This window comes from Macrotis lagotis, chromosome 1, assembly GCF_037893015.1.
Source record: "Macrotis lagotis isolate mMagLag1 chromosome 1, bilby.v1.9.chrom.fasta, whole genome shotgun sequence".
NCBI classification, from domain to species: Eukaryota; Metazoa; Chordata; class Mammalia; order Peramelemorphia; family Peramelidae; genus Macrotis; species Macrotis lagotis.
The window spans coordinates 444,249,658-444,273,010 of record NC_133658.1 but is presented as its reverse complement, the minus strand read 5'-3'; the positions used below and the strand labels follow the sequence as shown (position 1 = coordinate 444,273,010).

The 23,353-nt window shown below is 33.6% G+C and overlaps 1 protein-coding gene across 6 annotated transcripts in view; it reads left to right on the top strand.

Moving 5' to 3' along the window:
• RALGAPA1 (Ral GTPase activating protein catalytic subunit alpha 1) overlaps positions 1 to 23,353 on the top strand; it is a 331,780-nt gene that overhangs the window by 265,319 nt on the left and 43,108 nt on the right. For all 6 annotated transcript variants that reach the window (XM_074213382.1, XM_074213380.1, XM_074213383.1 and 3 more), the window contains 2 exons: positions 9,238 to 9,361; positions 11,300 to 11,455. In XM_074213382.1, the coding sequence (XP_074069483.1) occupies positions 9,238 to 9,361; positions 11,300 to 11,455 (280 nt within the window). The remainder of the gene's footprint in view (positions 1 to 9,237; positions 9,362 to 11,299; positions 11,456 to 23,353) is intronic.

Below are 23,353 nucleotides of genomic sequence, written 5' to 3'. Positions count from 1 at the left end.
GCCTCTCTCTCATTTTTGTCCCCTTTAGTATAATAGTCAGTTTTGTTGAGTCTGTTATTCTTAGTTATAATCCTATATCCTTTACCTTTTAGAAAATAATATTCTTCTGCTCCTTTTCAATGGTAGCTGCTAAATCTGTGTGATTCTGACTGTGGCTCTCCAATATTTGAATTCTTTCTTTCTGGCTATTTAACAGTATTTTTCCTTGACCTGGGAAAATTTTGGCTAGAGTATTCTTGGGAGTTTTCATTTGGGGAATTCTTTTAGGAGGTGACCAGTTGTTTCTTTCAGTTTCTGCATTGCCCTGATTCTAAAATATGTGGACAGTTTTCTTTTATAATTTCTTGAGCTATAATGTCTAGGCTCTTTGTTGTTGTTGTTGGTCATGGCTTTCAGGTAGCCCAATGATTGTTAAATTATTTCTCCTAGAACTATTTTGTAGGTCAGTTTTTTCCCCTCTCAGATTCATTCTTTCTTTCTTTCTTTCTTTCTTTCTTTCTTTCTTTCTTTCTTTCTTTCTTTCTTTCTTTCTTTCTTTCTTTCTCTTTCTTGTTTTCAAGTCATTTTCTCCTTATCTAGGAAATCGTCATCATATTTATGATTGGGTTCTTTCTATGTTTCTTCAATATTTCAGACTTTGACTTTGGAATTTATGTTCGTGTTGGGCTCTACTTCTTGCTAGGATGGACTGACCCATCCCCTTTCCCCTTTCATAATTATGTCTGGGAATCTGCAGGTTTTCTGTGCTACCAAAGTGGTTTCATTTGGGGGGACGTCTATTCACTGCTTTCCTGGTTTGTGGTCTGTAAGTTCCTCTTCCAAGTTTGGGTCTATTTGGCTTTTGTGTGGTTGAGTTCAGTTAACTGCTATTAGGCACAGACACTGGGGGATTTTGCAGATTCAGAGCACCCAAATTTCTGGTCTTGTTCTGCTGCCCTGGTTCTAATATTCAGGCTTATATGATGAGGTAAAGGCTAGAACTGAGATACCAATTTTTCTCATGTACCCAGAGCCACATATTTTTAGAACTTGTTTTCTGCTAATATTCAGCATGGACCTGCACTCACTCACAACTGCTCCTTTCCACCATGATCCAAAACTTAATACTGGACAGCAGAGCTGTCAGATGGCAACTGTTTATGCTTCCAGCATAAGTTCAGAGGTATTCTGGGATCTCTTTCTGTCTCATTTCTTCCTGCCCCTAGTTCTCTTGTCTTAGCTATCTTTCTGTCTTTGGATGCTGGAATGTTCCCCATCCTATGGCCCACACCATAGTTTCTCAGACCTCTCTCTCTGTCAGTCTCCCTAAGCTTTCTTGGACTGTAAAAATAGCTCACTATGACTTTTTTCTTGACTTATTTTAAATCAGAATTTGATGTCACTTTTTTGGCATATAACTAGGCAAAAAAGCTTCCTCTCACTTCATTATCTTGACTCCAATAGATTGCCTCAGTCTAAGAAAAATAATGCTACTGAAAAATATTCAATGCCATGCCAATCAGATAACTAAACTATTATTTCATAGACTTGAAAAAATAAATGCAAATTAATATAAAAATATCAAGAGTAACAATGCAAGAGGACCTAAAACACCTATAATGTTTCAGAGTACTTTTTTTCATTGAATAAAAACCAGAAAAAGTTGATGAGTTGAACAGATTAGATACATAAGATACAGTATCAAATGAACTAGTAGTATATAATGTTCAGGAAAGGACCTCAAATAATAGTAATAGGGTTAAGGTGTCACTATAATCATCAAAATGCTACTGCATAAACTTGAGATTCAATCCTACTATCTCCTATACCTCCTCTTCTTCTACTGTCTAGGTGATGAACCTCACTTAGTAAGTCTCTCACCTTAATGATTTGTCATATGACTATATGTCATATAGCTTTCATTTAAGAAAAGCTGTTCTTTGACAGATTCTATCTCTCTCTCTCTCTCTCCACAGACCATGTCTAAAACTGAATGAAGCCTCTTTCTTTCCCTCCCAAACTCATACTATTTGCTTCCCCATGCCCCCTCAGACCATCTTCTCCCTCCCCTCAGCTGAGTACCTTACTTCTTTTATGAGAAAAACTGAGACCTTTTGTTGTGAACTCCCCCTTCTCTCTTCCTGAACTCAAACCACCTTGACATAATTTCCCACTTCTATACCTGTTCCCCAGGCTCTGACAAAAGAGTGGCAAAGAGATATAAGCATCTACTTTGTACCAGGCACTATCTGCGGTAAGAAACACATTTTTACAAATATTATTTTATTCAGTGTTTCTTCTCAATTATGTCTTTTCTCTCTCTTAATTTTCAAGCCCTCCCTTTCGTATTCATATATATGCACAATTAGTCTGCCTCTCTGAAACTCCTCAACCTTTTGCAGTTTGACTTCTTATCTTATGAGTTGCCCTCAAAGTGCCAAATCATCTTGTTGGCCCTCTGCCTTACTAGGCTCATTTCACATCACTTTCTCCTAGAGATTTTCCTTTTTGGACTTTTATGATATTTTTATTTACTGGTTCTCTTCTATCTCTTTAACTATTCCTTCTCAGTCTCTCTTCCAGGCATAAAATTACCCTTAACTGTAGATAATCCTTATATATGTATCCTAATTCACTTTAATTTCTTTCTTTACTTTCTCAATGATGTTGGACATCTAGGTAGTATAGTGCATTGAACACTGGACAGGAGTTAGGAAAACCTGAGTTCATATCTGTTCCCAGACACTAGCTGTGTAACCAGGTCACACAGTCATTTAACCTATGCTTCTATTTATTCATCTGTAAAATGGGGATAGTAATAGTACCTACTTACCAAGGTTTTTAGGATTAAAAATGGCAATACTGTATAGGATGGCCAGGAGTGATAAGAGATTTGAGGTGGGATTAATTTCTTCTTCTGAAAATTGCCTTTTCATATCCTTTGACCATTTATCAATTGGGGAATAACTTGTAAAGTCCCATAAATTGACTCAGTTCTCTATTTTAAAAATGAGTCCTTTGTCATTAACATTGGTTATACAAAGTTTTTCCCAACTCAATGCCTTCCTTTTAATCTTGGTTACATTGGTTTGATATGTGTAAAAACTTTCAATTTAATATGATTAGAATTATCCTTTTTGCATTTATAATGTTCTCTATCACTTTTTGGACATAGTCTGTTCCCTTTTCCATAGATCTGACAGGTAAACTATTTCTTGTTATCCTAATTGGCTTATGATTTTCACCTTTTATGTCCAAATTCTGTATCTATTTTGACCTTATCTTGGTATAGGGTGCAAGATGTTTGTCTATGCCTGGTTTCTGGCTGGCACCATATTTTACATTTTAAGATTCCCAGAACTATTAGAGCCCTGCCTCTTAAATGTCTTTGTATTTGACTGCTTTGTATATATTTGAATTTATGCTTCATATATGTGTTAGACTATAAATTCATTCTAAGTAAACTGTTTCTTTGCACAGTACAGAGTAGACACTTTATAAATGCTAGTTGATTGATTTAGAAATATATGAAAAAATCCTCCAAATCATAAATAGTAAGAAAAATGTAAATTAAAACAGCCTTGAGGTTCTACCCTACATCCTTCAGATTGGTTCAATAACAAAAAAAGGAATCATGAATTAATGAAGCCATCCTAGATATCAATTTGCAGCTTTCTACCAAGAGTTACTAAACTGTGTATAATTTCTGGATGAATATACCACTGCTCATCATATAATTTAAAGATAAAAAAAATGATCAAAGAAGGAAATGGCCCCGTATGTACAGAATTATTCATTGTAGTAATTTTCTGTTTTAATTAAATACTGGAAATCATGGAATACCAATTAATTTGGGGGGAAAATATATAAAAGTAATATATAAAAATAATAAAAAATATTTTATTTGTGCTATAAGAAATGACTAATGGTATGGTGTTATTTGTATGATCAAACATACACATAAGCAAGCAGAACTAGGAGAATGCTGTACAATGACTACAACCTCATAAAGAAAAACAACTTTGAAGACTTAAGAAAACTTTGATCAGTTCAGGTGTAGTTCCATAAGACTAATGATGAAATATGCTTCTAACCTCCTTACAGAGAGATGATATACTGGAGGTGCAAAATGAAACACGTGGCCAACATGGGATTTGTTTTTCTTGATTATGCTTATTTATTAAAATGGAAACTTTTGGGCAGCTAGGTGGCGTAGTGGATAAAGCACCAGCCTTGGAGTCAGGAGTACCTGGGTTCAAATCTGGCATCAAATCCGGTCTCAGACACTTAATAATTACCTAGCTGTGTGGCCTTGGGCAAGCCACTTAACCCCATTTGCCATGCAAAAACCTAAAAAAAACAAAACAAACAAACAAACAAATAAATAAATAAATGAAATGGAAACTTTTAAAGAATTTGTGATAGGAGAGATAAGTAGAATTGATGAGGAAGAGAATAATTCTTTTAAAATGTTCAGAGAACAGGAGGCAGTTTAAATGGAGTCACTGATTAATGGGGCAATTTGAAACTGACATGAGAGTTTTATTAGTATACTTTAAAAAAACAAGCTGTATGACATGGATATTCAGTCCTTTTTTTTTCTTTGTATAAGGTAATGAAAAAAATACAAATTTTAAAGTGTGATCTCTAAGTACTAAATAAGTTGAAGAATGAGCATAATATAACAGCTCTGGAGTTGGAATCAAGGAAACCTAGGTTTAGCTCCTGGTTCAGTTCTCTGTGCCTCAGTTTCCTTAGGTTTGGATATAATGACTTTTAAGTTTCCTTCAGTTTCTAAATCTATGATTAAGGGCAGCTAGGTGGCACAGTGGATAGAGCATCAGCCCTGAAGTCAGGAGGACCTTAGTTCAAATCCAACCTCAGATACTTAATAATTACCTAGCTGTGTGACCTTGGGCAAGTCATTTAACCCCAATGCTTTGACAAAAATAATAAATTTATGATTATATGACCTTTAAGAAGTTTCAGCTTTCTCCTAGGACAATAATTGGCATAGAATCAGTATGGTTAAATGAGAAGAACATTTGACTTCATCGAGAAGACTTGAATCCTTGTGATGGGCTATAATTAAGAAGACCTAGATGCAGATCTCAAACACTACCCATAAGTCACTTATTCCATTAACCTCTGTTTACTTATCTGTTAAAGGAGAGATGGTGGTTTGACTCATTAACCTCTCTAAGCTATTCTCCCCACCCCCCCAAATCTGTGGCCTATGACCCTATCTTCCAATCTTCTATCCTTCACTTAATAGTTTTGTGACCATGGGGAAATCATTTAAACTCCTGGAACTTAGTTTTGTTAACTGTAAAATCAGTTTATACTTTATAGGTCAGGGCTAGGAATAATAGTCAAGATCCAAAAGACAGCTTAGCCTAGAATATTGGATTAATCCAATAAAATTATATGCAACAGAAATAAATGTAAAATCTTTAGTTTGGACACAAAAAAATCAGCTTCACAAGTATAAGGGAAGGGAAACACAGTAATACAGTAACTATTCAGAAAAAGTCCTGGAGCTTTTTGAGGATTGCAAGCCCATTATGAATCAGTAGTGTGACAAAATAGCCAAAAGAGTATGCATTCTTGGGCTGTAATTAGAGAGATATTGCTTCTTTGAATGGGGATATGATACTCCCATTATTCTGATGTCAGACCTCAGTTGGAAAAAAGTATTCACTTCTGGGCATCATAGTTTAAGAAAGACAGTGATAAGTTGGAGATTGTCTTAAAGAGTGCTACTAAATTGGTGAAGGGCCTCACTATCTTAGAAGATATGGTTGATGGAAGTGTCTATATGTTCTGTCTTCAAGTATTTAAAAGGTTGTCTTATGGAAGAGATAATATACTTATTTGAGGATAGAATGAGGAACAACAGGCAGATATCCCAAAATATCCAAGTTAGGCTTTATATCAAGAAAAGCTTCCAGTTGCCCCAAAGTAGACTGATTTGCTTCCCCACCTTGGAGATTTCCAGATGGGTAAGATTGGCTGCTTTTTAGGTTGTGTTATAGTGGGGATTCAAGTATGATTAGACAAGTTGATTATTCAAGTCCTTTCTAACTCTATTTCTTTGATTCTTTCCCTCTTCATGTTTAAGTTGATATTGTAAAATCTAGGACAAATTGAAATTTTTTGGACTATCAGAGCAGTCTAATTAATAAATAAAATAGATTTCCAACAAAAATGGTTGCCTAAATGTCAGCAGACTTACCTTCTCTCACATGCCTATTCTACCAAAAACTTGAAAATCACCTTAGACTAAATGCTTAAGAAATCCAATGAGAAATCTTTAGATACTACTTAATAAGAACTGTACAAAAAGTCAGCTACAACTCTGTAACCCCTAACCACCACCAGATGCTAATTAACAATATGTATAGCTTTCAGACTTACATCTGGAAGTTGGGAGAGTGAAGCCCCCACCCTACCCCACCCCACCCTGAGAAGGTTGCAGAAGTGATCAGAAATTACCAGGATAGATAGATAGGAACTAGTACAGCAATGCAGTACTCAAACTGGAACAGCCCAGAAAGCTCTACAAGTTATTTAGTGTTCTGTTTTGAGACACCATTAGAGGGCTCAGAAAATAGAACACTATAAATCTAAAAAATTCATATAGGATTAAATCCAGGAGGGTAGAGACCAATACAAGAACTCAGGAAATCCACTTTTAAACCATCATAGTAGGGAGTGTGACTTGGCCCTGACACAAAGCTTCAATCCAGGAACTAAAGCTAGAGAAATAAGTAAACAAAATATGACACAGACCAAAAAATATCATAGGTCAGTAGATGATTATGAAAACGGTCAAGATGAGAGAATACAACTGTAATCAAAGATTCAAAGAAAACAATGCATTTTCCACAAGGACCACATAAATACCTGAAGAAATTATAGAGATAAAAAATTAAATATAAGCTCTAGAGGACAAGCAATAGCATAGAACAATGCTGTAGTTTTAAAAGTTTTTATTGAAATGATAGACAATATGTATATTGATTTGCCATTTTAGTGAGAGCTCTTGTTGACTAAAGCATTTACACGCACTGTGGGCTGCATGTGGTCCACAAGCTGAATTTTGGACAGCCCTGGCACAGAAATTGTATGCACAAAATATACTTCCTTAAAGATCAAACAGAAATCAATGACTACATGTAACAACAAATCACATAGAACAAAATGAAAATTATTGGGAACTACTTAACATATATCTAATGAATAATAATACACTTAACTTTTTTTTCAACCTACCTGGAAATTAGGCAAAGGAGAAATAATTTTTAAAATAGTGAAAACTGGATCACTGAAACTTATGGTGGTTATTGTTTTTTTAAAGAAAAAGCCTGAACTCTATATTTCAAGAAATCATAAATAAAAATTATCTAGTTCTATTTGAACCAAAGGGCAAAGTGAAGCTACAAACAATCTACCTGGAAGAAACCCTAAAAGGAAAAATGCTAAGAGATGTTATAATTAAAATCTAGAACTTCTAAGTCTAAGGAAAAAATACTTCAAGCATCCTCCAAAACCTCAATCATTATCACACTTGACCTGGCAGTTTCTACAGTACATGATAGAAAATCTTTGAACATCATTCTAGGGCATAGCTAGGTGGCAGTCCAGAGAAACTTGGAAAGGTACATTTATTTGCACAATTGTAAAGACTTGTCTGATGCTGATGTGCTAGCATTCCATAAGGATTAGAAGAATCAAGTTTCCCATCAGACCTTAATGTCTACAAAAGGTATTAAGGGAGTTTAAAAACCAAAAAGAGGACCTGGGGGTGGGGAGGGGTGGTGGATGAGAACCATCCTGAGATTTTCAAGAAGAGAAAAAGAAGGGAGAAGAAAAGGAATACACCAATGTAGGAAGGAGGAGAATGTTCTTTTCTTAGAATTGGAGACTATGAGATACATAGTATACAGATATGGAGGAAGGGTTGAGGGGAGCAGATATCAAATGCACTTTAATCTTATGTAAGACAGGTTGACATATACAGTCACATAAAGAATCTATTGTAGAAATACACCAACAGTAAAACTCAACAGTAAAACAGTTGGGGATAGGGAGAGAAGAGACTACTACTGAGCAGGGAATCGTTGCAAGCAAAACCAATGCTTTGATCCCAAAGAGGGAATGAAAAACTGGAATCTAAGGTAATTCCTTCAGTTTGGGAATGACTGGATAAATATGTATGTGTGTATATATATATATATATAATACGTAAGTATAAATGAACATAGAATATTAAGCCCTAAGAATTGATTTCAGATAATCCTGGGTACAATGAACTCAAGTAGAGTGAAAGTGAGAAGAACTGTATAAATAATTTATAGAAAGATAACATCAACATCATTGTAAAGTAAAGCATCTGTTAAAAATTTAAGAACTCTTTTATTAAAGCAGTGATTAACCACATCCTCTAATAAGGATGAAACACTTTCTTATTGAGAGGTATTGGACTAAAGCTACAGAAAAAGACATACATATTTGGACTTGACCATGAATTCATTTTTTATGGCTATGCTTTTTTTTAGTGTTTTGTTGTTTTAATTTTTAATGGAAGAGAGAAGAGAGTTATTAGAAGGTAGGAAGGAAGAGAGTAAGGCATTTAAATTTTTTTTTTAGTTCTTAAGAGTACAGAAGGAAGTTAAAGAAATGCAAGCAAGCCAAATTGGTTTTGAAATTAATGTAATGCGCACAATTTATTATATACTTTTAAAAAGTGAAATAAAATTGAGATTCATGGTTTTGAGTAGTATTAAATGGAAATTTATAATTTGAAAAAGAGAGGTAGCAATAACAACTTGCTATTTGTGATGAATTACCAAATCTTGCTGATTTTTTTTCTTCTTGAAAGAGTAGTGTTATGAAGAAGGAAGGTAAATGCCTTTTATTATCCATCTCAATTTAAATTGATTAAACTACTGATAATGTTATCCATTGGCTCTCTTTGCTTGATGTTCTAGCAGTAAAGAAAAAAAAATGCTGCCAGTAATAGTTTGTTTCAGATTTATCAAGTCAATTTGATCCTGTCAGGAAATGCCTTGGTCAGGATCAAGAACCTTTTTTCAAACACATAAATTAGATGATCTTAACTACTAAGTTAAAGCTCTTTGAAGGCAGTGAGTGATGAAGTCTTCATCTTTACATCAGTCCCAGGACTTATTGATTCTTTATAAATTGTATAGTTATACTTTTTAAATGAATAATATTTTTTTTTTCTTCCTACAGTCGAGAGACTCACAAGATTGCTGTATTTTATGTGGCTGAGGGACAGGAAGATAAGCATTCCATTCTCACTAATACTGGAGGAAGTCAAGCATATGAGGATTTTGTAGCTGGTCTTGGTTGGGAGGTATTAGTTTTAAATTTAGTCTCATAAGAAAATTTCTTGTTTGATTTCTTATAGGAAGAAAATGTGTTTTTTCTCCATTGTTATGATACTTATTTCTTTATATTACTAGGAAATTGTTCTGGAAATTAAGCTTCTAAACCTCAGGGACTTACTGGGACTAATACTAAAATCACTTTTGATCTTCCGGTGGCATTTGCTCTGAGTCTCTTTTGTCAAAATAGCAGTTACTTAGAGTGTCAGTAGAGTGGGGTCTCTTCCCATCTTTCTCAAAGTTGTACATATTAGGTATTTTAAGTATATATATTTTTTCTTTTTTTTTAAGATTTTATTTGAGTTTTATAATTTTTCTCCCAATCTTACTTCCCTCCCCCCACCCCCACCCCCACAGAAAGCAGTGTGTCAGTTTTTATTTTGTTTCCATGTTGTACATTGATCCAAATTGATTGTGATGAGAGAGAAATCACATCCTTAAGGAAGAAACAAAAGTATAAGAGATAACAAGATCAGACAATAAGATATCTGTTTTGTTTTGTTTTTTTCTAAATTAAAGGGAATAGTCCTTGAAATTTGTTCAAACTCCACGACTATCTGGATACAGATGGTATTCTCCATTGCAGACAGCCCAAAATTGTCCCTGGTTGTTGCGCTGATGGAATAAGCAAGTCCATAAGGTTGAACATCACCCCCATGTTGCTGTTAGGGTGTAAAGTGTTTTTCTGGTTCTGCTCATCTCACTCAGCATCAGTTCATGCAAATCCCTCCAGGCTTCCCTGAATTCCCTCCTTGTTTCTAATAGAACAATAGTGTTCCATGATATACATATACCAGTTTGAAGGACATTTACTTAATTTCCAATTCTTTGCCACCACAAACAGGGCAGCTATGAATATTTTTGTACAAGTGATGTTTTTACCCTTTTTCATCATCTCTTCAGGGTATAGACCCAGTAGTGGTATTGCTGGATCAAAGGGTATGCTCATTTTTGTTGCCCTTTGGGCGTAGTTCCATTTCTCTCCAGAAAGGTTAGATGAGTTCACAGCTCCACCAACAGTGTAAATAGTGTCCCAGATTTCCCACAACCCTTCCAACAATGATCATTATCCTTTCTGGTCATATTGGCCAGTCTGAGAGGTGTGAGGTGGTACCTCAGAGAAGCTTTAATTTGCATTTCTCTAATAATTAAGGATTTAGAGCAATTTTTCATTTCTTATGTCTTTTTAAAAAATTTAATATGTCTATTAAGCAGTGATAATTATATCTATCACCTAGTTCTATTGTATTTCTTGAAGTAAATTGTATTTCTTGAGGTAAAGTATACAAAAGTACTTTGAACATTATAATTAATCATATATAATCTTGAACAAATGAATTAGATTATTTAAAAGATTATCCAACATTAACTTGGGTTTATTAGATTATCCAACATTAACTTGGCTTTATATAATCTGTATCTTTATGAAGTGAATGTTAGCTTCATTTTATCAGTAGTTATATTTAAAACTTGTGCACAAATTAATTTATAATTTATCATGAGAATATTATTGTTAATATTATTATTATTTTCTATTTCTGGTCAAGGGCGAAGTAATGATACAAAGTGAGGAATAATTTTGGGCTGATTAAATATCACATACCAAATTATATCAAATTGGCATTATTTTATAATTTTTTTTACCCTTAAGCCTTTTCCAGTCTTTTTTTCTTCCTAGTGATGATCTTTCACTTGCTTAAGCTCAGCAGTTGGTTTCTTTCCTAATTAGTTTCTACTAATTAAGTGTCCAAAGCTTAGAATAAAATAATTTGTGAATTAAATGATTTCTGACTTAATTTCACTATAATTTTTTAATAATTGAAAAATGTTATTTTTGCCATTAAAATGTCTGTAATTTGACATTTTTATATTATGAAAATTTGGAATGTTTTTATTTTTTCTCACAGGTAAATCTTACAAATCATTGTGGTTTTATGGGAGGATTGCAAAAAAACAAAAGCACTGGATTGACCACTCCATATTTTGCTACTTCTACGGTAGAAGTAATGTTTCATGTCTCAACACGAATGCCTTCTGATTCTGATGACTCTTTAACCAAAAAAGTAAGTGTTTTTTTGCTTTTTGATTGAATTATAAACCTTAGTAAAAGCAGATTGCTACTTAAAGGAATACTGTAAGCCTACATTCAGATATAAAGTGTTATTAATAATAATAATAAACAACCAGCTTAATGAGTTTTTTAATATAACTCCCCATCTTTTTTTTTAATATGATTCCTGAGTATATTACTAGAAAATGTCATTGTGTAGTGTTATAAAGCAGTTCATGGTTGATTGTAAGAGAAATATCATAATTAGGGGTTGAATTCCTGAACAGAATCTCAGTATAACATAAAATATTGTTTTGGCCAGCAGTATGTCATAAAAACATATACAACAGCTATATTTCTTAATATTAATTTAAGATAGTAAATATTTTGCTAAAAGTGCTATAAAGGCAATATTTATTTGCCAGTCTTTTCTTTAAGCATATATAATATACTGTGCTAGGGATAAAAAGACAAAAATTAAACAGTTTTTTCCCCTCAAGTAAATTACATTCAGAAGGGGAGATAGAATATGCTAGATGTAAGGGTCTTTAAATTCCAAACAAATAATAGTTTATATTTTATTGACTTCCCAGACATGTAAGCTCCTCTATTTTGTTTTTGTATTATATACATCAGTGGATAAAAATATAACCATGCCATTTAAAATACTAAATTATTAATAAATTTGTCATCTTAAAATTAGTTATCTTTGTAATGATTTAGTTGATTTATCTCTTTTAAAAAGTTCACCAAGGAAGTTTGAGTGGATAAGTATTTTTTTCCCAGATAAAATTTCTTATAGTAAGAAGAGAGGCATTCACAGTCCTTTCACTAACCATAGAACAGTCTTAAAATGTTATTTTAAGTACTGATTTTGTTTTTGATAAAGGTCATGTTGGTAAATGTATTCACCCAGAGAAAAGTATTTTAAAAGTTAACATATACAAACAGAATTTCTCTTTTTTACCTTTTTCTGTTTATTCAAAAACTGTTCCTGAATAAAACAAAATCATTCCTAGCGCTTTCCACAACTCTTAAATTTTTACTGAAAGTTATTAAATCAATTACCAAGCCATTAGTTCACAGTATAAAGATAAGTGTGCTAGACTTGAAATCAACCAAGATCTCAGTTCTAATTCCATTTCCAATACCTACTGTGGGACCTTGGGATTCTCAATGTTTCAGAATTTCACTTGTACATATTTCTGAGTTGCTGTAAGTTATAAAATATAACATGAAATGTTTTTGTAGCCTCAAGACTTATAAATCAACAACTACAGTAATAATGAAACTAACATTCATATCATGCTTATTGTATGCCAAGCACCATGCTAAGCACTTTATAGTTTTTAATTTCTTTGATCCTCACTAACATACCTTGGAGGATTATTAAATTGAAGTTAAGTGATTTGTCCTAGGCCTCACAGTGATGCCACATTTGAATTCAAGTCTTCCTAAAATTGTGGTTGGTACTTTATGGTTATCTAATGCAACCACATAAATATGCATATTTTTTTAAATTTAAAAACCTCTATCAAAGATTTTCCAAGAAATAGAACAATACTCTGGTTTGCTGTTGTTTCAAACATTGACAGTCATGCAAAATCATTAGTGAAAGACAACAAAAGTGAGATTTAGATTATAATTAGAAAGTTCTAAACAAGGGGCAGCTAAGTGGTACAAAGGATAGGATGCTAGGCCTGCAGTCATCTTCCTGAGTTCAAATTTGGTCTCAGACATATATGAGCTTGGACAAGTCATTTAACCTTTCTGTTTCCTTATCTGAAAAATAAACTGGGGGTGGGGGGGAGCGGCTAGGTAGCATAGTAGATAAAGCTCCAGCCTTGGAGTCAGGAGTACCTGGGTTCAAATCTGATCTCAGACACTTGATAATTACCTAGCCATGTGGCCTTGGGCAAGCCACTTAACCCCATTTGCCTTGCAAAAAACCTTAAAAAATAATAATGAAAAATAAACTGGGGAAGGAAATGACAAACCTAAGTAAAAACCAAGAAAACCACAAATAGGGTCACAGAATCTGAAACAATTAAATAACAACAAAGTTTCTATCAAAATTTAGGGATTGCGGGGCAGCTAAGTGGCACAGTAGATAAAGCACCGGCCCTGGAGTCAGGAGTACCTGGGTTCAAATCCGGTCTCAGACACTTAATAATTACCTAGCTGTGTGGCCTTGTGCAAGCCACTTAACCCCACTGCCTAGCAAAACCTAAAAAAAAAAAAAAAAAAAAAAATAGGGATTGCCATTTGGTAATTTTGATTAGTAAAGTGTATTCACTACCATATATTCTAGTATGTTGGGTGCTTTTATTAAATTTTTTAAAAAAATCTAAAAAAGCACATATGAGAGCAGTTATCAAATCTACCCTACCCAGGGTGATTAATTAGAATCAGAAGACCTGGTTCAAATCCTGACTTTGGTTCTGACCAGTCACTTTGGGGCTCATATTCCTCATAAGTAAAATTAAAGAATTGGTCTAAATTATAAATCATATTCCTTCTTGCTTTAAATCTGTAATCACATGATTTTATGAAATATTTTGGTGTCGTAAAAGGAAAATGTTTTCTTTGTTAGAAGATAAAACACTAAAAATATTTGTAGCTAATTTTTATACTAATTCCTTTCAACAAAAAATGGCTTACTTCATTTTTTTTAACCAGAATTTAATAAATTCCACATTAGTGATAATAAGTTGAGGCACTGAATGTGTGTCCTGTTTCGAATGAACAATTGGATATCATTAAATTGTCCCCTTTTCCTTTGTACATATATCTTCAGATGTGCTAATCCATTCAGTAGACACATTAATGAGCACTGGTTGAAGTGTAATATTGGAGGAAGTAAGACTTGTTGACCTCAGCATGGAGTTTAATACCTTTAAATTAAATTAGATACTTGACAGTGAGTAAAAAGAAATAGCCATGCCTCTGGCAAACTAGAATTATTGATGTCTTTCTTGTTTCTGATGTTAAACTTGGCTGGGAGGAGAGTATGGAAGGAATTATTTATGTCTATTTTAAAGACACTAATTTTAGTTCTGACTTTTCTTTTGAAGTGTTGTATAGTAATTTTCTAAAATGATTTTTTTAAAGACCTTATGAAATAAGTGTGGCATGTAACTTTCTCTAGAAATTTTAAAATACAACTTTTTTCCCCTTAGGAAGAAAGACTTCACTTTTTCAGTAAGATCTGAATCTTTCCTTAGCAGTGACTTTTCTACAGATTTTGTCACAAATTGTCCAGTAATAGTCAAGTTGGGTCATTCATATGATTTCTTACATCCTGGTGAAGTGGTACTGGTCAGCCACCGGTCTAAAGCTCTATAAATTGTCTTTATTTATATAATGGAAAAATACTTAAAATAATTTCCTTTTCAATACCTAAAAAATAAGAAATGTTTTAAAACTGACATAAAGTGTTCATTTCTTTTTTTATTTTTAGACAGATTTTTATTGATGTCTTTTGGTTTCATATCATTATAATTCTCCCCATTGTTCCCTCTTTTCTCCCTCCCAGAGATCAATCCCTTGTAATAGATAATATTTTAAAGACAAAGAAAGAAAAAGAGGAAAATATCCTCACAAATGATTGACACACTGAAAACCTCTTTGATTTCCTAAAATAGAGATATAATCATGTTGTTCCCTATTGCTTGCAGGATAAAACACAAACTCCCTAGTCAGGCATTTTTAAAAATCTTCACAACCTGGTTTCATCTCATCTTTCTACCTTTATTTCAGAATATTCCCTTTCACCAACCATATGTTTAACCCTTTTGGAACTCTTACTGAGTCTTTGCTTTCACTCTTTCACTTAACATTCATTCATGTAAGCTGTCATCTATACTTAGAATATCTTTCTTTCTTTATGCTCCTGTTGAAATCTCTTCTCTTCACTCAAGAAATGAAGTACTCATATGTCACTTCTTCAGAGTCTTCCCTAATCACTCTCCCTAGAAGTGATTCAATCCCTATCTCTTCTAATACTAATGCTCTCATAAGATTGTTTTGTTTTATATTTATTTGTACATTTATTGTTAAGTTTCTTGAGGGCTGGGACTCTGACATTTTCTAGTATTGATTTCTTAGTAGTCTACTTTGTAATAGTGCTTAATAAATGCTTCTTCTTGTTCCCCAGTTACCTAGAGGTCACATTCTTAAACCCAACTTTATAGATGTTAAACAGTTCTTCAATATTTAGCTTTTACTAAATAATCTATCTGGGATAATTGTAGTTCTCATTCAATTTTACTTTCATAGTAAATTGATTCTCTTTCACATTGTTCCTCTTGAAGGGACATTACAACCACATATATGTCAATTTTGAATCAGTTCTCTCTGAAATTCTGTTAATAGCAATTGGAAAACAGTTTGATTTTTCTTTCAAACTTTGTAAAAACAATCTACATGAGGTTCAGGTTTATAAATAAGTTATATTCTGTTCAGTTCAGGCATTTAATGTTTCTATAAATAAATTTAGAAAAATAAAATTAGACTCCATGGAAATCCCTAAGAAACTACAGGCTGAATATAACCTCTGGAAAGTAAACTCAAAAATATCTCATTATAGAATCTGGTGGAACTACAATGAGATATTAACCCATCCTCACATTTTTTCAATAATGTTTCCAATTGATTTGTTAAGACATGATACTAACAAGACTGTTCAATTCTAGAAACACCAGAGGAAAGTAAGTCATATGTATAAATAAATAACCAAAGAGGCAGTGAATAAAGCACTAGCCCTGGAGTCAGAAGGATCTGAGTTCAAATCCATCCTCAGACACTTGATACTTACTAGCTGTGTGACCTTGGGCAAGTCACTTAACCCTGATTGCCTCATATTCAGTGCCATCTCCAGCCATCCTGATCTGGGCCATTGGACCCAGATGTCTCTGGAAAAGAAAGTGAGGCTGGTGATTTTGCACAGCACCCCCTCATGTCATGCATGGCCCTTCTTTGAAAATGAATGACAGGGCGGGCTAGGTGGTGCAGTGGATAAAGCACCGGCCCTGAAGTCAGGAGTACCTGGGTTCAAATCCAGTCTCTGACACCTTGCTGGTTGGGCAAGCCTCTTAACTCCATTTGCCTTGCAAAAACCTAAAAAAAAAAATGAATGACAAAACAACAAATAACCAGAATAACTTTTTCCTACTCTACCATTGTTCCTTTAAGCCCCAGTTGCAAATAGATGTGATTTCATCAGTTTAGTAGTTCAGTTTAAGCAATCCATATCTGCCTGTCCTTTAGAACTCTTGTCCATTTAAATTACAATCTACAGACTCATGTGCATTCTCTCCCAAAAGTTTGTTATGGAGGATCCAATTTGTGAAATAAAAATTATAAAAGTGATATGTTTGCTTCATTTTTGCATGCACAGTTCTCTTTGGACTGAAGGAAATTTGCCATTGTATATGAAGTCAGAGGATCTGAGTTCAAATCCCACCTCTGCCACTCTATGTGGTGCCATTGAACAAATCACTTAACATATGCGGATCCCAATTTTCTCATCCTTAAAATTAAGGGATTAGAGTAATTGGTCTTTGAGATTCATTTCAGCTCTGATTCTAAAATCCTATGGAACAGTAGGAAAAGATTTAGTGAAAAGAATAATGTTACATTGAACAATGAGAAGTAAAAGAGAAATAGCATTCATCTGTAGTTACATTTTTAAAAAAAGAATAAATTGCAAAATTACTTCATTCATAAAATGGATGAGTTAGAATAGTCTGTTTAGAGAAGAATCAAAAATAATTAATTTGATTAACCTGAAATATAATTGGAGGATGGGAGACAATTAAGGATAAGTTCCTTTGCCCAGGATCACACAGCTTGTAAATTTCTGAGGCTACATTTGAACTCAGGTCCTCCTAATTCTAGGGCCAGGTAATTTCTAAGAAAACTGGAAAGCAGTTGGCACAAGTTAAGCCAGCTTTTTATATCATAGACAAATATAGACAGATATTCAATATATAAAGGAACTAACACAGCAAACCAAAAGTACATTTCTTACCTTAACTAGAGTCCCTCCAAATACTCTTAAGCAAACAAGGGATAGAGAAAATTACAAAAAGTTTAAAAATTGTCATTTTGATTGTGTAAAATTTCATAGTGATAGAACATTAGACTTGAAGACAAGAAAACGTGGGTTAAAATCCTTAGACACTTCTTAGTTATATGACACTGTAAAATCAGGGCAATGGACTCATGGGCTTCTTATGATTCCTTCTAGCTGTAAAACCAGGAATCCAATGAAATTTTTGCATAGATAAAATTAAATTAACTCTGGTAGGAAGAGAAGCAGTGATTGGGGGAAAAATTTGTATCACTATTTGATAAGAGTCTGATATTTTGCATAGGACACTACAACATAAGACCCAAAATGATTTTCTGATGGATAAATAAACAAATGTCATCAACAATCAAGGATGTATTACTTTTAAGTGTCACTTTGTTTCTGAAGATGCAAGTACAAAGAATAAAGCAGTCTCTACTCTCAAGGACTTTATATTCTAATGGAAGAGATAAGTACATATAAAAATTTAGTTTATGAATACAAATATATAGAAAATAATTGAAATACAAGGTAGTTAGAGGAGCCAGGTGGCACAGTGGATAGCATGTTGGACCTGAAGTCAGGAAAACTATTTTCTTGAGGTTAAATCTATCCTCATATACTTACTAGCTATATGACTTTGTTAACCCTGTTTGCTTCAACTTATCCAATATCTTTGTGAAGAAAACCCCAAATGGGGTCACAAAGTGTCAGACACAACTGAAACAACTAGGAGGATCAGATCATGCTTGTCCTCAATCTTACAGAAAGAAGGGTACTTAGACTAAATTTAAGTTTGATTGTCTCAAGAGAAGAAACTTCTCAGGGAAAGAATCACCAACTTTACAACCATATGGAAGATTGTTCTATATCATAAATGATATTGTTAATGCAAATAAAAATGCAAGGTTCAGAAAATTGACAAAAATGATAAAAGATTGGAGTTGTCAATTGGAGGTTAAAAGTAGAAACACTAAAATACTATTGTTAGAACCATAAATTGATCTAACCATTTTGAAACTATGCTAAGAAAGTGACTAAAATGTCTAACCTTTAACTTAGAGAACCACTGCTAGGTTTGTACCTAAAGATCCCATATACATCAAGATACTTATTGCAGTATTTTTTTTGTAGTTGCAAAGAATTATAAACAGAGTAATTACTCATTGATTAGAGAAATGGTTAAACATTGTGATATGTTAATATTTTATTTAAGTCACTGAAAGTTGTCATTGCCTACCTTTTCTCATATATTTCCCCACCTTTCCACCCCAATGAGAGAAGAAGAAAATAAAGACTCTTTTATCAACATGTATGAGTTAGAAAAACAAAGATCCCCTTTGGCCACATCAAAAAAAAGGAGAAAAAATACTTCAATATTTCATTCCTTAGTACTCTAGAATTGTATTGCATTGATCAGAGTTGCTATGGCTTTCAAAGTTATTTCTCTTTTCAGTATTTTCATTATATAATTATTTTCCTGGTTCTCACTTAACTTGAATTAATTCATTCCCGTCTTGCCAGGTGTGTATGAAATTGTCTCCCTTTCATCATATCACATTCATATGCCATAAATTCTTTATTCCTCAATTTATAGTCAACCCTTCATTTTCCAGTTCTTTGCCATGGAAAAAACAAGCTGCTACAAACATTTTAGTACATCTGAATTCTTTTCCTCTTTCTTTGATCTAATGAAGACCATGACATAGCAGGGTGGTGATGCTTTGACAAGCACATGTATAGAATTTTGAGTGAGGCATGTGCTAAGTCACCAACCTCACTTTCAGAGCCATCTGGGTCCAGTGGCCAGATTTGACTAAGGACAAATGGAGATGGTCCTGGATGCAAGGCAGTTAGGGTTAAGTGACTTGCCCAAGTTCACACAGCTAGTACAATTCAAGTGTCTGAGACTGAATTTGAACCCCTGTCCTCCTGAATCCAAGACCAGTGCTCTATCTACTATGCCATCCAGCTGCCTTTCTTTGATCTATTTGTAGTATAGATCTATTATTGTTATTTCTGGGTCAAAGAGTATGCATAATTGAATAATTTTTGGACATATTTAAAAATTACTTTCTAGAGTGACTGAACCAGTTCACAGTTTCACCAACAGCACACTAATGTAATACCAGCCAATTTGAAAACTGCAGTTTCAGTGACAGGATTTCAGGCTCTCCTTTGGTTTGGGATTCTTGCTCTAGTTCTTCCCCTGAAAGCTTCAGGCCGGGCTTGAGGCTAGAAATAAGACTACAATACACTTAGAACACAGTTATATGATAAGATGAGCCAGCAAAGGAAATTGAGGATTTTCAATCTATTGATAAAGATAATTGCCAATTAATGTTTGTTCATTGTATGTGACTCTCATCCATGTCTTTTAATAAGTTCAGAGGGACTCCATCTAAGATGAAGGAAGGCTTCTTCAATTTCTTGACATTGCAAATAACGTTCTGATTCATGTATCATTTTTTCCACACTGTTTGACTAGTCTATCTTGCTCTTCTTTGTATGCATTTCCATGACATCTTTTAGTCTTTTTCTTCAAAGTTCCTCAAGTGGCTTTATGTTGCAACCTGATCACACCCACCCTGGACTTCACTATTATCTTTTTTGTTATATTGATTTTTAATTCTTTAGAACACAGTATGACTGTATTGATATATGAAAATGAAACTGGAACTACAACATTAAAAATAGGGGCTTCTGTTTCCATGAAAAACTTGGTATTATTAAGATTATTTTATTCTTCTCCCATCCTCTTCTTCAGTTCCAAGCATAATTCTTATTTTTCTGTACTGTCTACCTTAAGTATACTTCCTAATAGATTAATTCTTTGTGTTATTCATCCATATGCTTGAACATTCTTTATCTACCTCATTTTTCCTGTGTGAATAGTCAGATCATAATGTTTTGAGTGGCCCCAGCTCTCTTTCAGAATGAATTTTGTATTGAGCCTTTTACTTTTAGCATACCACCACATCCCAGTGAATCATTTTTTTTTTTGTGAGAATAAATTACTAAATGGGCAGTGGACATGGAAGGATAGGGGAAAGGTAAAAGGATAGAAGTGATGTTGTTATCCCCTTGTTAAGTTGAGGGTTAGTAATGCAGAAAAGGTGATTTCTTTGGTCTCTTTGAAAGAGGAGAGGCAGCAAGGAAATATGAATAAGGATATAGAAAAGAGGGGAGAATAAGATAAAAGCCATGGAGACCTTGTTTTGATGATAGGAGGGAATACTATTAATGAATTCTCTGTGGGGAAAGAGATGTTTTGTGAATGGAAATGGAGCCTTTGCATCAAATGTTTGGACTTTAGAGATACCTTTCATCCTGTCTTGGGGTGCTCCTAGTTCCTAAGATGGTGATAGGGTATGGATTCAGGAAAAGAAGATGACCAGAGAAGAGCAAAAGTCAACAGTAATCTGCATAATAGGGAATGTGGGAACTGGGAATTCCGGAGTCCTGAATTACCTCAATATCCTCTCTATCCTTCGCAGAAAATGGTATTTATTTGAGAATGCTGTACAATGGAAAGAAAAAGCAAGCCTTCTGGAGGGCAGTTCTTCTAGGCAGTGGTAGAAATTTAAGCACTGGATTGTTAGAAATTTTGATTCCATGAGGAATAGAGAGGAACTAGATAAGTTTAGGAGCCATAAGCAAGAGAATGAGAAATCTAGAGTCAGAGGGACAATGAATAGTGAACGGATTAAGGGAGCAAAATCTTCTTTGGAAAGGGGCATAGGAAATGAAATTTATTAATGAATGAAAATAGTTGAAGAAGAGGAGAAAAAGGAAAGTTCCACTTGATTTATTGAAGAGGAAAAATCAAGGGGAAAAAATTAACCAAATAATAATTTCAAAATAAATAAGCTAAAGTAACTGAAGAGACATAGTATTGCATTTACAGCAGAAGAGGGGGAAAAAATAAGGAGCAAGAACTCCAATATTAGAGAGAAGTGGAAAAACATAAACCTAAAATAATGTTAAATAACTTTAAAAAAACAGGAGTTGCACATTATGCTCTCAAGGAAAAATAAACATTCATGCTGAAAAGAACTGTAGATAAGAAACTAATATCAGTATTAAATTTATGTATTTTATTTTAGGTTTTTTTGCAAGACAGTGGGGTTAAGTGACTTGCCCAAGGCCACACATCTAGGTAATTATTAAGTGTCTGAGGCTGGATTTGAACTCAGGTACTCCTGACTCCAGGGCCAGTGCTCTATCCACTGTGCCACCTAGCTACCCCAAATTTATGTATCCCATATGCCTTAGCATCCAATTTCATAAAGGAAAGACTAGCTAAACTATCAAAAGACATGGTAACAACATAGTGACAGGAGATTTCAGTGTCTTTTAAATTTGAATAAGTCTAAGAAAAGGATAAACAAAAGGGAAAATGTAGCACTGAAGAGATTGTTAGAGAAACAAGACATAGTATCTTTAAATGGAACTTGGGGGGGAAAAGTTTATTTCCTAGTACTACATGGAACTTTAAAAAAAATTGTCCATGTATGGGGGCAGAGAGATATTCCAAAAGTATAAAGGTGGAAATGAATCTTTTATAGACTTAAAGCAATAAAAAGAGTGTTTCAGATACTGTAAACAAAACGTACAGACCCCAGATATAGAGCCAGATGGAGACCTAGCAGTAAGATTGAACAAAGAAATCTTTGAAGTAATAATTAGGTAAAACCCAAATGCTAATGATGAAACCGTATACCAGAATGTCTGGGAATCACCCAAAATAATCTTCAGGAGAAAAATATTCCTTTAAGCATCCATTAACAAAAAAAAGAAAAACTGGATTAATGAACTGAATCTTTAAAAATTAGAAAAACCCAACAATTAAAATCCTTAAAGAATCACAAATTTATAAATTTTGAGGAAAAATAATAAACTGAAAGGCAAAAAAAACCCCATGAAAATGATAAATAAAACCAAAAACTTTTTCTTTGAAAAGATTAATGTAATTAAACTTTTAGTTAATTTATTTTAAAAGACAGCAGAAAATCAAATCCATAAAGTAGTCTAGGTGAAATCATAACAGTGTAAATAAGTATATTTTTATAAATGAATAATCATGAACTGTTATGCACATGTTTTTAAAAATATTAAATATCTAAAATTGACAGAAGACCAGATAGATAACCCAGTCTAAGAAAAATAAATATATCTAGCTTTAAAGGAATAACAAGGGGGGGGGGAAGACTACTGGTCTTACTTGATTCACAGGAAAATTCCATCAAATTTTTGGAGACCAGTACCTATACCACACAAATTGTTATCAAAACCTGGAATATAATTTTATTTTTCTCACCAATTTGGTGTCTACTAATCATTTTTACAAATAAATTGTCTATGACATATGGGCCAGGTATTGTGTATTGTGTTAAAACCTGGAAATACAAGAAAAGGTGCAAAATCAACCTTGCTTGCAAGGAGTTTATAGTCTCATAGGGAGAACAACATATGTACAACTCTGTACAAACAAGATATATCCTGTATATTGGAGATAATCGACATAGCAGGTAATGGAGAATCTTTACTACACCCTAATTCAGATCCTTAATATCTAAACTCTTTTAGTAGCTTATTAATTGATCTCTCTTCTTCACATCTGTTTTCCATACAGTTGCTAAATTGATATTTTTAAATTACTAGTTCAATTATATCACTCCTTTTTCTGCTAGGAACCTTCATTGGTTCACCTACTCCTAGGATCAAAATCTAATTCAACCTATCCTGTCAGGATGATAATAAAATACTCTTCCCCCACCCTCCATATCCCAGCTAAACCAGCCTATTCACTTTCCTCCTACCCAACACTCCAATTTC